Consider the following 15256-nt stretch of genomic DNA (forward strand, 5'->3'; position numbering starts at 1 on the left):
TAAGACGACCATGAATCCATTGTCAATTGTTGGAAAAAACCCATCTGGATCACTAATGTCCTTTAGAGAAGTAAACTGCGATCTTTACCTTGTCTGGCCTCCATGGGAATTCAGATCCACAGGAATGTGGTTGACTCTTAACTGCCGTCTGGATGATTAGGGATGGGCAACAAACGCTGGCCTAGCCAGCAACACCCTCACCCCATGAATGAACTTAAAAAATTAAATAGTACAAAATAATTGGGCTTGCAATTCTGGAATATTTGGATAGATGTTCATTACAATTCTCTTGTTACTTCCAGACTTTAATCGCTGTATAAGAACTCTACTCAACTTCATATAGAAATCATTAACTTGTCTCGGATTCTAGTTTCATTTTGTATTTTGTAAACTATTAGCTCTGGGTTCCAGAACTATTACTTCAAAATTAAATAAATGTAAGCTACTTTTAGAGTACACAGCAGGCTGAAACAGAACTGGACATCAGATTATCTTAACCTTCACTCTTATCCTTCTCCCTGGGCAATCTTCCCAGCATATAAAACTCTTCATTTGGATGCAAATCGATAAGGTGAGCTAGGCGATTGGACATTGCAAAAAATGCAGTTATCGCAGCAATGTCCCAAGCATCCTCATGATCAAATCCATGCATCTCTAGTTTTTTAAGATGATCTTCACTGATGTTTTCTGCATTGCTCACAGCGACAGCAAAATCCAACATGGCATGTTGCCGATCATCCAAGTCCGCCAGGTGTCTGTTCACAACCACCTTAAAAGAAAAAGGCAAAAGAGAGGTTACATGTCCAACAATTAAAACAGTCAATTTCAAAGCTTTGACTTTGTGAAAATTGATTATTTTATTAGTACTCACCTGGTCTGCTAGAATTGGATTTTTGGAATATATCCGATGTAGGGCACTATGTGCAATAACACAGTAGGGACAATGGTTATTAGCACTTGTGGCCACAATAATAAGCTCTCTATCTGCTTTGCTGAGATTACCTAGAGAAACGTTTCAGGCATCAGATGGGAACCGAAAGAGAAAAGTTAAAACATTGAAAGTTAGAAAGAAATTAGACGTTTCAATAGCTTGCTCCAAAACTATCTATTTGTTAGTTATAAATCACAAAATGCAAATAGAGAGCTTGATATGGCAGGCACTCAGATACATTGCATGACAATTAGAACTGGAAACTAAATATTCAAGCAAGTAAAGTCCACAGGACACAACGCTAGATTTGTTTGACAGCAAATAAAATGTAAGATAGGAGAGACTTTATGGGTAAAATTTAACATTTTAAAAATGATAAGTCTTTATGGGAATTTTATATAGACATCCTGATTGCAGCTCTGAAGGAATTGCTGGTATAAATGTAGCAAAGGGAGGGTGGGTTTAATGAAGACTTTGTAATGTTAGTATAAATTTGTATATGCAAATTAGCATCAGGAAGGAACCGACTTCCTGAGTGTGTTCAGGATAATTTGCTGCAACAATAAATTGTAAAACTATCCAAAGGAAAGCAGTTGATAGAAACAGGGGGAGCGGCAACATGTAAACCACTTGCTGAAAGGAAGCAGACAGATACAGCAGGCAGTGCAGAATGCAAACAATTTTTAAAAAAATTTAGAATCCCTACAGTGTGCAAACAGGCCATTCAGACCAACGAATCCACACCAATCCTCTGAATGACATCCCACCCAGACCCACCCTATAACCCTGCATTTCCCATTGCTAACATATCTAACTTAAACATCCCTGGACACTAAGGGGTAATTTAGCATGGCCAATTCACCTAACTTGCACATGGTGAAAACATTCAAGTACAGTTGTACAAGACCTTGGTGAGAGCACATCTGGAGTCTTGAGAGAAGTTTTCTCTCCATATTGGAAGAAGGATATTCTGGCCATGGGGGGATTGTACCATAGGTTTATCAGACTGATTCCTGGGATGGCAGAACTGACGTATGAATGGAGGCTGGATTGGTTAGAACCATATTTTGTTGGAAGGATCCAACAAAAACATATAAAATTCTGATAGGACTAGACAAAGTAAATGCAGGAAAAATGTTCCAGATGACCAGGAAGGCCAGAAAAAAGGGTCTCAGTCTAAGAATATGGGATACTGAGATGGTAGAAAATTTTGTCATCCAGAGGGTGGTGAGGCTGTAAGGATTTGTTACTGCAAAGTGGCTACGGCCAAAATATTGAATGTTTTCAAGAAATAATTATTGTTATTGTAGATAGCATAGAAAATAGGAGTAAGCCATTCAATCCGAGAGTCTTCTCCACTATTTGATATAACCAAGGCTGATCATCCAACTCAATAGCCTGTTCTTGCTTTCACCTCCTACCATTTCCTTTGATCCCATTAGCCACAACTGTTGCATCTAGTTAATAAAATTGAATTGCCGATAGCCATAGACTAGTGTAAGATCTTCCAAACAAGGCTTCAGTTCAGTTAGAAATCAATCTGGATCCAATGTTTTTAAATAGAGATCACTCTAGCTTTTCACCGTTTACAAGACTATCAAAATACTGTGTCTGAAAACTTTCAATTCTCAAGTACTTCAACCAAGAGGAAGAGTCTCAATATTCTTAGAACTATACTCCTCCTTCTTCGCCCCTTTGGTTTGTTAAACAAAAAACAGTCAAGAGACAATTGTGAGGCATCCATTCTCACTAAGGCTCCCACAGTCTCTTTCAAAGCCATGCATTCCAGCAATTCGGGGCAATAAATCCCATCTATCATTTCCCTAGAAGTTTTGCTTGGCTATTTTACCAAAGTAATTTAATTTTCTACAATCAGCAGGCAGATCACAGCCCACGATGAATTGTAGACCTCATTTCCAAGAAATCACAGACTCTCTTCAAACCTTAGGTGAAAATCTTTTTAACCCAGAAAGAGTCCAAACAGTTCAAAATCTTCCACTTCCTTCCTTTAGTCATATAGAACTTGGGTATTGCTAAAATAAAAACACTTGGTTAAAGCTTTTCATCTTGCCCATCAGGATATTTCACAAGGATATCAATTCAAAGAGAAAAATCAATCAAGTTTCATGAGATGACTACAATTGCAGTATTAATGTTTATTTTCACCTTCAAAATTGATACTCTTGCAAATCTCCTGATGAAAATCTTTAAAATGACTTTTTTGTTTGAGCAATACTCAAATAGATAGGCATCCCCAACACAATTAACCCACATTACTTTTGTCCCAGATCATCATTTCTAAAACTTTCTAAGATGTTTCCATTGGTAGGAGAGACTAGGACCTGAGGGTAGAGCCTTAGAGTAAAGAGAAGACCTTTTAGAACAGTGATAAAGGAGAAACGTCTTCAGCCAGAGTGGTGAATCTATGGAATTCACTGTCACAGAAGGCTGGAGGGGCCAGGTCATTGAGTATACTTAAGACGGAGATAGACAGGTTCTTGATTTTAAAGGAGATCAAGGGTTACAGGGACAATGCAGAAGAATGGGGTTGAGAAACTTATCAGTCATTGATCAGAGCAGACTTGATGGGCTGAATGGCTTAATTTCTGCTCCTATGTCTATTGTCTTTCCCAGTGAAATTCGATCTCTAATTGTTGGGTTTATTGATATACCCTTTTTCGAACAAAGGGTAACATTTGCAATCCTCCAGTCCTCAAGCATTACCAGAGCCCACAGAAGATTGAATGTTATGGCCACTGCTTTCCAATTTCAACTCACTTTCCTCAGAATCCGTGAATAAGGCATCAGATGAGATGCCTCATCAGCTTGAAGTGCAAACAGCCCCCCGACATTTCCTGAAACATTCTCACTGTTGTCTAACCATATTTTGCTCAAGCAATTTATAATAGATTTATTAGGCACAAATGGGTTAAAATACATTTAGCACAAATTAAAGTTGCACTTCCTGGAATTTAGGTTAAGGGGCCACTTGATGAAAGATTTCACGATATGAAGAGGAACAAGCAGACTGACAGATTATTCCACTGTTTGGAGGCACTAAGGCTCAGGGGCACAGTCTAAAACTAGAGCCAGACGTTTCAGGACTGAAATTAAGAAGCACTTCCTTCACAAGAAAAAGGTCTCTTCTGCAAATGGCAACTGATGTTAGATCGGCTAGATCAATTATTCATTTTAAATCAGAGATGGATAGATCTTTGTTAACAAAACACACTACATAACATGATGTTTAGCGAGGGATATGTGGTTATACCACAGATTAGCAGTTATCTTATTGAATGGTGGCAGAACAAGCTTGATGAACTAAATAACCTCCTCCAATAAACAAATAGAATAGGGGAGGAACTCAATTCTTTTAGACAGCACCTTCAGCACTCATTTACCTGATAACATGATTATATGCTTAAAATCACATACAGTAAACCTCTATCGAAATTCTTCACTAACTCAAAAGTATCCATCCCATTGTCTTGCTTTAGCATTTTTTACCCGAAATACCTAATCATTCCTTCCTTCAAAAATGGAACGGTTTCTCAGATTTTAGAAGAGTTCAGCTGCTCTCCTGATAGAAGGAAAACTAGCAGCCCACCATTTAACAGAATTATTGAATTACATTTTGTAACTCACCAGAATAGGATTTCAGCTCACTATTTCTTGCTTGGTATTCTCCTATTATATATCCCCCCCACTTCCACAATCCCATATTTAGTCACCCACCCCATTACCCAGTGACTTGATAAACATCTTAATTTTCAGCTGCTAATCCCAGATTTAAAATACAAAGATTGGGAAGTGAAAAAAACTTACAAATATTTGTCACTGCAAAAGCAGTTAAATACATAAAACTAAGTACCCACCAAAACAAAAATACATGTTCTGTGAATTTTAGATCTACATCTCAATTTAGAGACAAAGTATTAGATAAATTCATTTTTTTTTTACCTGTTTCTTTGTTCATTAGGGCATTGTAGTATGCAAAGAACACCCTGAATTCCACAGGCCGATAGGAAAGCACCTTGAATATGTTTGGCAAAAAACCACTCTGCGAAACAGAAAGATCACTGAAATTATACTGCATAGTTCTGCAGATCACGCACACCTCAAATTGGACAAAAATGGCATTCAAAAAAATTTCAAAACATAAATTCACTGTAGCAGATGAAAAGTAGAAGGATGAAAACAACAATGTTTCTCCCTTTCTCCCACGAGTTTTAAACTTGAGAAACTACCAAAACAATGGCTGAGAAAATGGAGAGGAAATGAAAGTAGCTACCAGAATTCTGAAGAAACATTTGTGGTAGATGAAACTCTGGAGACATGATGTACTTGAACTCTAGAAAGTTGACGACATGTTACCACACAAAGAATTAAGAGAAGATTAGAAAGCACAGAAGCTTGGTTACAAATGAATTAAAAGGCAATAAGAGAGAGTACAAGTTGGGGAAAGTTTCTTGAGGAGTGTGGCAACGACCCTCTAGATTCAGTGTCGGGGCCATTTCATTTCACTCTGAACATCATGATTTGGATATGGAGTATGTTGAAACTTGTAGATTATGCCACAATAAGAGATGCAGAAAATCTCTCAAAAAAAAAGGGAGAAAAGCCGCAAAGGGCTATGGTCAGGGTACATGAGGTTATGCATGTTGTGATATAATAGAAATTACATAGTGGATTACAAGTTCAAGACTGGGGAAAAGAAGAAGAATTTAAGATGCAGGATATGAAGGATACTTGTTTCAAAAAAAAAAGTTAATGAAATTCTAGATTGTATCACAAGATATGAAAATACAAGTTAGGTGGCAACCATGGACCAATATAGTATCTTGCCAAGGGACCACTGTATGCAATATTGAGCTCTATTCTATGGAAAGCGTACTGACACTTAAACAGTATAAGAGGGATTCAGGGGTTAAGCCCTGATGAGCGATTATAAAAGTTGGTCTGTTTAGGGGTGATCTGATCAAAGTCTTCAAGATGATACCAGGAAAGGACAGGGTAGATAAAAGATAAACTAGTTCCTCTGGTTGAAGATTCTAGAGCTCGGTTGCATAGTCTTACATTTAGAAGATTAAGAACAGAATGCAGATGAAATCACTTCAGAGAAAAACAGACTGTGGAATTTATTTCATTTCAAGGGTTAGTGGCTGACAAACAGTCAATATTCAAGATTAGATTCCAAAGGATAAGGATAACAAAAGGGATTTGGGAACAGGGCTGTGACTAAGATAAAAATCACAATACCAGGTTATAGTCCAACTAGCTCCGAAAGCTAGTGTGCTTCCAATTAAACCTGTTGGACCATAACCTGGTGTTGTGTGATTTTTAACTTGGTACACCCCAGTCCAACACCAGCATCTCCAAATCGTGATTAAGATAATTTGCTCCCCTTGAGGGTAAAGAGAGACAAGCAATTGGACCAAATGGTCTATACTAATATTCTAACTTATATTAAGGGTGATGCAGAGCAGAACACCCAGTCAGTCTGTGCAGTTTCATTAACAAAACTGATAACAACTGGGGGTGGCAGGTGGCTCAGTGGCTAGCACTATTGCCTCTCAGTGCCAGTGGCTTGGATTCGATTCCAGCCTCAGGAGACTGTGCGAATTCTACACACATTCTCCCCGTGTCTGCATGGGTTTCCTCCGGGTGCTCCAATTTCCTCCCCGGGTGCAGCTTAGTTGAACTGGCCATCCTAAATTGCCCACAGTGTTCAGGGATGTGTAGTTTAGGTGCATTGTTCAGGGGTAAATATTGGAAAATAGGGTAGGGGAATGGGTCAGGACGGGTTACTCTTCGGAGGGTCAGTGTGGACTTGTTGGGCTGAGGGCCTGTTTCCAAACTGTAAGGATTCTAAGATGTCCTTGTGTATCAGCATTTGAGAACAAAACTTTTAATTAGGACATGATCAAAATGTCACCTTCATGCCAGTTGATAAAATGGATTTTTTAACCACAGTTGGAGGCTAGATAACTAACTTAAATGTAATCAAAAATTCATATATTTTACACGACATCAATACTCAGCATTCCAACAGTCTACCTTAGTTTCAACCTCCTCCATCAGTTCGACAATGTCATACGGCAGATCCTTCTTATATGGGACAGGATATCGCCCAATTAGTTGCTGAGGTTTCTCAGACTTCGTGCTGTATTCCAACTTGCAAGTAGGTCTTATTCTTATCCATCTTGACGTTAACACAAAGGAAGACTAGAAAGTGAGCAGAAATAAAACTGAACAAAAAACTTCAATTTGTTAAACTTCACAACTGAAAGTGATGACTCAAATTACATGAATTTATCATAACAGAAGAAAGTTGCAGAAAAAACTCCTCTCTGAGGAAGATCTCTCTAGTTTGACCACTTTCCTTAGAAAAGTACGTATGGTTTCATTAAGATCAATGCAGAAATTCTCCCACGCATGGAACATTTCCCCTACTAGGGAGCCACCTTTTATTGAAGGCTGATATTGATGCAGAGATCCAACACAGCATGTGAGCACTGCCTTTGGACATCCATAATGACACCCAAGATCTTTTGTACAAGGCAGTCATCCTTCCGACTCCTCTATGTGGCTCCAAACCTTGGACAATGTATAAGTGCCACTTCAAGACCCTGGCAAGTACAAATCAACACTATTTGAGATGGATTCTCCACATGAGCTGGGAGGACAAGTGTCCTAACATCAGCATTCACGAAGGAGCCAACAGCACCAGCATCAAGGTCACAATTGTCAGAAAATAAGTTTACTAGCCCCGCCACATGCTTAAGCTACCCAGGTTTCAATTCCCAAAGCAAATCATCTTCACCCAGCTGAAGGAACACACTTAGAATGAGAGGATCATCAAGGAAACAATTCAAAGACCTCCTGCAGGCTTCCCTCAAGAAATGCAACATATTCATAAACGCGTGGGAGACTCTTGCTCAGAAGAAACTGACTTGGAGAAAGTTCCTGTCCAAAGGGACACAATTTTTGAGAACAACTGTTGACAAGAGGCAGTGCAAAAAAGGAACAGGAAAAAGGAATACCAGCAATTGAGGCCAAGGACAAATTTCATCTTCCAGAAAAAAACAGATCAGAGACATGGCTCTCAAATTGACCTCATGAGACACACAAGAGCCAACATAATCCACAAATTTCCTTGGTGGACAATCATATTGCAAAGCAAGTGATTGTCAATGATGACAGCTTCACAAATGTTCTTCAATAGGTATGCTTTTCAGTTCAATCTGTTAGATTTACTGTGGCCAAATGTAAACAGAGGTATAGCAAACTGCTCAGCAAGGTACAGTTCAGATTCCATCAGGACCATTCATCTCCTGACTTCATGACAGACTCTGTTCAAGCATGAACAAAAGTGCTGAATACGAGATGAGGTGAGAGCAACATCAAGGCCATATTTGACAGAGCATGGGATGAAGGAGCCCTAGCAAAACTGGAATGAATGGATATCGGAGGTCAACTTTCCACCAGTTGGAGTCAAATACGGTACACAGGAAGATGGTTTTAGCTGCTGGATGTCAGTCATCTCAGCAGGAGTTCCTCGGGATAGTATCCTAAGCCCAACCTTCTTCAGCTGCTTCAAAGATCTTCCCTCCATCCTGAGGATGAAATGGAGATGTTCACCACTGATTGCACAATGTTTAGCACCATTCACGACTCCTCAGATCCTAAAGCAGTCCACATTCAAATGCAACAACATATAGACAATATTCAAGCTTGGGCTGACAAGCGGTAAATAACATTCAGAGTCACAGAATTAAACAACACGGAAACAGATCATTTGGTCAAGTCATCCGCGACACCCAGACATCTGAAACTGATCTGGTCCCATTTGTCAGTATTTGGCCCATATCCTCTGTATTCTTCCTATTCGTAAGATCTAACACATAGGAACAGAAATTAGGCTAGTTTGCTCTGCAATTCAATCGTGGCTGATAAGTTTCTCAATCCCATTCTCCCTCTTTCTTCCCGTAACCCTTGATACTGAAGAATCTATGTCAGTGTTAAATATACTCAATGACCTGGCCTCCACAGCCTTCTGTTGCAATGAATTTCATAGATTCACCACACTCTGGCTGAAGAAGTTATCTCAATTCCAAAGGGTCTTCCCTTTACTCTAAGGTTGTGCCCTTGTGTCTTATTTCCATCCAGATGCCTTTTAAATGTTGTTATAAATTGTATTAACCTCCACCACCACCTCTCGCAGCTTGTTCCATACACGCACCACTCTCTGCATGAAAAAGTTGCACCTCAGGTCCCTTATAAATCTTTTCCCCCTCTCACCTTAAACTGCCCTCTAATTTAAATCTCCTCTATCCTGGTAAGATGATCTTGGCTATTAACACTATCCATGCCCTTCATGATTTTTTTAAACCACTATAAAGATGGCCCATCAGACTCTGATGCTCCAGGGGAAAAAAAACAGCCTGTTCAATCTCTTCCTATAGCTTAGATCCTCCAAACCAGACAACATAATTGTAAATCTTTTCTGATCCCTTTCAAGTTTGACAACATTCCCATAGCAGGCACAACATAAATGCCAGGCGATTACCATCACCAGTGAGACACAATCTAATCAGTCCTTGACATTCAATGGTATTACGATCACTAAATTCCCCACTATCGACATTTTATTTGAGTCGTGCAAGGCTTACAACTGACCAGAAACCCAACTGGACTCACTATATAAATACAGTGACCACAAGAGGAGGTCACAGGCTAGGGATACTTCAGTGAGTAACTCACCTCCTGACTCCCCAAGGGCACAAGTCAGGAATGTGATGGAATGCTCCCCACTTGCCTGGATAGGTGCAACCAAATCCTGCACCACCAGCACTCAGTTGCAGCAGTGTGCACTTGCCACAAGGTACACTGCAGAAATTCACCAAAGATCACATTCTCCCAGTATCGGCGTGGGTTTCCTCCGGGTTCTCAGGTTTCCTCCCGCAATCCAAAGATGTGTAGTCAGGTGAATTGGCTATGCTAAATTGCCAACAGTGTTAGGTGCATTAGTCGGGGTAAATATAGGGTAGGGGAATGGGTCTGGGTGAGTTACTCTTCAAACAATCAGTGTGGGTTTGTTGGACCGAAGGGCCTGTTTCCATGTAGGAAAATCTAATTTAATCATTAGGCAGCACCTTCCAAACCCACAACCACTTCCAGCTAGAAGAACAAGTGCAGCAGATACATGGGAAGGCGACCCACTGCCAGTTCCCCTCCAAGCCACACACCATGCTTATTTGGAAATAAATCGTCATTCTCTCCTTGTTGCTAGATCAAAAAACATTGTGGCCAATATATAGCACATGAAATACAGCGAGGTAAAAACAATGACTGCAGATGCTGGAAACCAGATTCTAGATTAGTGGTGCTGGAAGAGCACAGCAGTTCAGGCAGCATCCAAGGGGCAGCAAAATCGACGTTTCAGGCAAAAGCTATACTGCGGTTCAAAATAGATTTCACCACGGTCTTCTCAAGGGCAACGAGAAACAGGTAATAAATGCTGGGCAACCAGCGAAACCCACACCGCACAAGTGGTTCAAAAAAACTGGCAAACACGAGTAGAAACCTTTCAATTACAGCATCTCACTATAGATGCATGAAGTCAGCAACAAAACCGTTCTGAAGGAGGGTCACCACACCCAAAATGTTAACTCTGCTTTCTCTCCATTGCTGCTGCTAGCCCTGCAACTTCTGTCAACACTTCAACCAGAATGGGCCTAGGGCTGGATCCAAACTCACCGACAAACGGTACCCCTTTACCACAAAACGCATCCAGCTCATGGCACCACCGTCTAAAGTGCTTTCTCAGGAATCTTCAAATCTAACCGGAAGTGTAAAACTACTTCCAGGTGCAAAGCACTGTCACTTTACTGTTCACACAATTCCACACAGGTCACGCCCACTACCCTGTCAATCACCCAAAAGAGACCCCCACCCGTGCTCTGTCAATCATCCCGCAGAGACCCCACCCGTGCCCTGTCAATCATCTCGCAGAGACTCTGCCCACTCATTGTGCCGTCAATCACTCCTCAAAATTTACTCCAGAGGATGAAATTCTTCACCCCAGAGGGCTATGGAAGTTCAAGTGGACTCTGTTGGATATAACCTGGTGTTGTGTGATTTTTTAACTTTGTCTACCCTCGTTCAACACCGGCACCTCCAAATCAGAAGTTCAATTAATAAGCATGTTGAAGACATAAATTAATTGATTCTAATGCTATCAAGTGATATAGATTCCTCCATTTCAGTTGCATCTGCTCTGACAAGGAGACATCCCACTCCCAATTATCCCATGTCCAGCTATTTTAAACAATGCGCTTTTCCCTCTCTGTCATCCAGACAGCCCTCTACTTCACCTCCTCCGCCACTCTACCGTTCTAAACCTCCCCCCACAAACATAATAAAGACACGGTCCCTCTTGTCCTCACTTTCCAGCCCACTAGTTTCTGCATCCAATGTATCATCCTCAAATGCTTCTGCCAACTTCAACTAAACCCCACCACCAAGAACATCTTCCCCTTCCCACCCCTCTCTGCCATTCCCTTTGTGACTCCTTGGTTTGTGCCACTCTCCCCACCAAAGCACCCTGTCCCCCCCCCCACCCCCCAGTACCTTCCCCTGTAACTGTAAAAAATAAAAAGCTGGTAGCAGATGGCCTCCCTCATCTCCCAAATATCTCCGCTAGGGGCCCCTCAATTTCTCCCCAAGCTTCCCACAATGTACTGAGAAGGTGCTCCAGTTTCTTCCCACAGTCCAAAGATGTGCAGGTCAGGTGAATTGGCCATGTTAAATTGCCCATAGTGTTAGGTGCATTAGTCAGAGGAAAATGGGCTAGGTGGGTTACTGTTCGGAGGGTCGGTGTGGACTTGTTGGGCTGAAGGCTTGTTTCCACACTGTAGGGAATCTAATCTAATACTTGATCAGGTCCCAGGAATTTACGCATTTAAAACCTCCAGCAGCTCTTCTTTCAAGACATCTGGAAACCAAACCTCCACTCCCGGCACCTTCCTCTGCAACCGCAAGAAATGCAAAACTTGCGCCCACACCTCCCCCCTTACCTCCCTCCAAGGCCCCATGGGACACTTCCATATCCGCCACAAATTCACCTGCACCTCCACACACATCATCTATTGCATCCGCTGCACCCGATGTGGCCTCCTCTATATTGGGGAGACAGGCCGCCTACTTGCGGAACGTTTCAGAGAACACCTCTGGGACACCCGGACCAACCAACCCAACCACCCCGTAGCCCAACACTTTAACTCCCCCTCCCACTCCACCAAGGACATGCAGGTCCTTGGACTCCTCCATTGCCAGACCATGGCAACACGACGGTTGGAGGAAGAGCGCCTCATCTTCTGCCTACGAATCCTCCAACCACAAGGGATGAACTCAGACTTCTCCAGTTCCTCATTTCCCCTCCCCCCACCTTGTCTCAGTCAAATCCCTCGAACTCAGCACCGCCTTCCTAACCTGCAATCATCTTCCTGACCTCTCCGCCCCCACCCCATTTCGGCCTATCACCCTCACCTTGACCTCCCTCCACCTATCGCATTTCCAAAGCCCCTTCCCCAAGTCCCTCCTCCCTACCTTTTATCTTCGCCTGCTGGACACACTTTCCTCATTCCTGAAGAAGGGCTTATGCCCGAAACGTCGATTCTCCTGTTCCTTGGATGCTGCCTGACCTGCTGCGCTTTTCCAGCAACACATTTTCAGCTCTGATCTCCAGCATCTGCAGCCCTCACTTTCTCTCAAATTACTTCTTTGAGTTCCCTAGTTTCCACATCTTTCTCCACAGTAAATATTAATGAGAAATATCCATTTAAGATCTCACCCATCTCCATTAGTCCCACATGTAGAAGGTTTGTTGCTCTTTAAAGGGCCCTATTCACTCCCTAATTACTCTATTCCCTGTAATAAACTTGTAGAATCTCTTTGAATCTTATCGACCTAAGTTGTCTCACATCCCCTTTTACGCTCCTGATTTCCCTCTTAAGCATACTCCGACATCTCTCAGCACTTCTCAGGGGATTCACTTGATCTCAACTGCCTATACCTGATATGTCTCCTTTTTATTGACTAGAGCCTCAAGATCTCGCGTCATCCAGTGTTCTCTATTTCTGCCAGTCTTGCGCTTCACACTAATAAGAACATGCTGGCCTTGAACTTGTTAACTTGCTTTTGAAAGCCTCCAAAATGTCCCTTGATTTGCAAACCACCTACCCCAACAAACCTTTGAAATTTCCTATCGAAATTTGACTTTGTTCCAATTTAGAACTTTAACTTGTGGACCAATTATATGGGGTTACAAATACAAAAACAGAAAGTGTACGAGAGAATCAGTAGGTCAGGCAGCAGTCCTACCTTTTTGAGTCCAGTTACCTTTCTTCAGAACCAAGTCTGTAATGAAGTCAGGAGTTGAGTTGCCCTGGCAGAACTCAAGATGGGCAGCATTAAGCAGATCATTCCTGAACAGGTGCTGACCAATAGCGCTGTTGTTGACAACTTGCACCGCTTTCCTGATGATTGAGAATAGGCTGGTGAAGTGGTAATTGGCCAGATTAGATATTTCCTGCATTTTGTATATATGACATACCCAGGCAATTTTCAACATTGTTAGGTAGATGCCAGTTTTGTAACAGTACTGAAACTGCTTGACTAAGGAAGTGTTAAGTTCTGGATCACCAGTCTTCACTACTATTGTCATAATATTGCCAGGCCTCATAGCTTTTGCTTATTTAACAACACAGTGCAATTTAAGCTCAAGGGAAATGAGAGAATCAGATAAATTGAGGTCATTTTTAACCTCATTCACCTGGAATAGTTTTGGGTCTGGCCAACCCAGTAATATATTCCATTGATTTCAACTAGGTTGGACATGAAACAGACCCAAACCAGTTTAGCATTAGATTCAATAGCGAGAGGTCATGCTTTCAAGGTGAGAGTTTAAGTTTAAGGGGGATACATGCAGCAAGTACTTCATACAGACAGTGGTGGCTGTTTGGAACGTGTTGCCAGCAGAGGTGGTAGAGGCAGGCATGGTAGATTCATTTAAGATGAGTCTGGACAGATGCATGAGTAGGTGGAGAGCAGAGGGATACAGATGTTTCGGAATTGACCGACAAGTTTAGACGTACATTTGGATCGGCTCAGGCTTGAAGGGCCAAAGGGCCTGTTCCTGGGCTGTAAATTTTCTTTGTTCTTTGTTAAATAAACAGCAAGAAAATATACTGAAAACAATAAATGCTAGAGATCACAGCAGCGCAAATAGCATCTATGGAAAGAGCAAGCTAACATTTTAAGTCTGACCTGCTGTGACCTCCAGCATTTGTTCTTTTCAGTACAGATTCCAGCATCTGCAGTAATTTGTTTCTGCAAACAAACGTACATTGGTGATGTGAGTGAGCAGAAATTTTATAGGTGGTGTATAATGTGGGAATATGTCAAATATGTGTATTTGCAAGAATAAAACAGCTGTATGTTATTTAACTGGAGAAAATGCAAACCTCATGTACAGCTCTGTACATCTGGTACGTAAATCGCAAAATGCAGCAGAAAGTGATCAGGAAGGCAAACAATATGTTAGAAATTACAAAGGGAATGGAATATAAAAGTGTAGCAATGTGTGGAATTTTCTGAACAAAGGTTAGTGGAAGGCGGGGAAGTGAATACTATATGTAATTTCTAACATATAGTTTGCCTTCAAAAGTGTTTTAGATGGATATCTGAAATCAAATTCTGAGCAGGGTTAAGGACTAACTAAACTTATGCTTAAGTGCTCTGTAACATGGTGACAGAGGCAGCTTACCATGAAGTCTGGTTCACTGAATGGTAAAAGAATAAGAAAACGCAATTGGATCAAAAAAACATAATTCACTTCCTAATATTAACAAAATATCTCTTTGGATTGAAGCAGAAATAATAAATCTATAAACCATCCCGAAAAAGACAATTTAACAATTCAGTCCTGAGACAGCACAGGGTAAACCCTATGACCTATGAACCTGGAAGAAAATTCCTGTAATTCTAGGACAGACTGCCTGGTGTTTATCAAAAACAGTAAATTGTGGTTGAACTCCGCAGATTCGACAGGATCTGAGGGAAAACAGCGGAGTTAGTATTTCCCGAGCGAGCAGTTTCCGTCGGAGCGGAGCAGACGAGACCATGGCCGGGGCCGAGATGGACTACACGGTGCATGAGGCCTGGAACGAGGCGACCAATGTTTATCTGATCGCCATTTTGGTCAGTTTCGGGCTCCTGGTCTACGCTCGCAAGTGAGTTACCATCAAAGGTTCGCACTGTCCA

The 15256-nt window shown here is 41.5% G+C and overlaps 2 protein-coding genes across 3 annotated transcripts in view; one reads left to right on the forward strand and one right to left on the reverse strand.

Moving 5' to 3' along the window:
* Window positions 1–109: 109 nt before the first annotated feature.
* si:ch211-175m2.5 (uncharacterized protein LOC568697 homolog) lies at window positions 110–10820 on the reverse strand. The gene is made up of 5 exons (XM_043674551.1): window positions 10691–10820; window positions 6989–7156; window positions 4892–4991; window positions 872–1002; window positions 110–769 (listed from the first exon to the last, which is right to left on the reverse strand). The coding sequence occupies exons 1-5, from the start codon at window positions 10730–10732 to the stop codon at window positions 494–496; spliced, it is 717 nt and encodes a 238-aa protein (XP_043530486.1). The 5' UTR covers window positions 10733–10820; the 3' UTR covers window positions 110–493.
* A 3006-nt stretch (window positions 10821–13826) lies between these two features.
* Window positions 13827–15256, forward strand: part of smim19 (small integral membrane protein 19) — an 8369-nt gene continuing 6939 nt past the window's right edge. Inside the window, exons 1-2 of one of the 2 annotated variants that reach the window (XM_043674553.1) lie at window positions 13827–13889; window positions 15035–15225. In XM_043674553.1, the coding sequence (XP_043530488.1) occupies window positions 13830–13889; window positions 15035–15225 (251 nt within the window). In that variant the 5' untranslated portion in view covers window positions 13827–13829. Of the gene's footprint in view, window positions 13890–14741; window positions 14783–15034; window positions 15226–15256 lie in introns of those variants that run through there. The other variant, XM_043674554.1, reaches the window with a different exon arrangement.

This window comes from Chiloscyllium plagiosum, chromosome 32 (assembly GCF_004010195.1).
Source record: "Chiloscyllium plagiosum isolate BGI_BamShark_2017 chromosome 32, ASM401019v2, whole genome shotgun sequence".
Lineage (NCBI taxonomy): Eukaryota > Metazoa > Chordata > Chondrichthyes > Orectolobiformes > Hemiscylliidae > Chiloscyllium > Chiloscyllium plagiosum.

Excerpts from the sequence above, each read along its gene's own strand:
- si:ch211-175m2.5 (XM_043674551.1), bottom strand. The coding sequence starts at position 10,732 with ATGAGCTGGATGCGTTTTGTGGTAAAGGGGTACCGTTTGTCG. Across the intron at positions 4,992-6,988 it reads TGGAGGAGGTTGAAACTAAG|AGTGGTTTTTTGCCAAACAT; the intron begins GTAGACTGTTGG and ends TCTGTTTCGCAG. Across the intron at positions 1,003-4,891 it reads CCTAATGAACAAAGAAACAG|GTAATCTCAGCAAAGCAGAT; the intron begins GTAAAAAAAAAA and ends ACGTTTCTCTAG.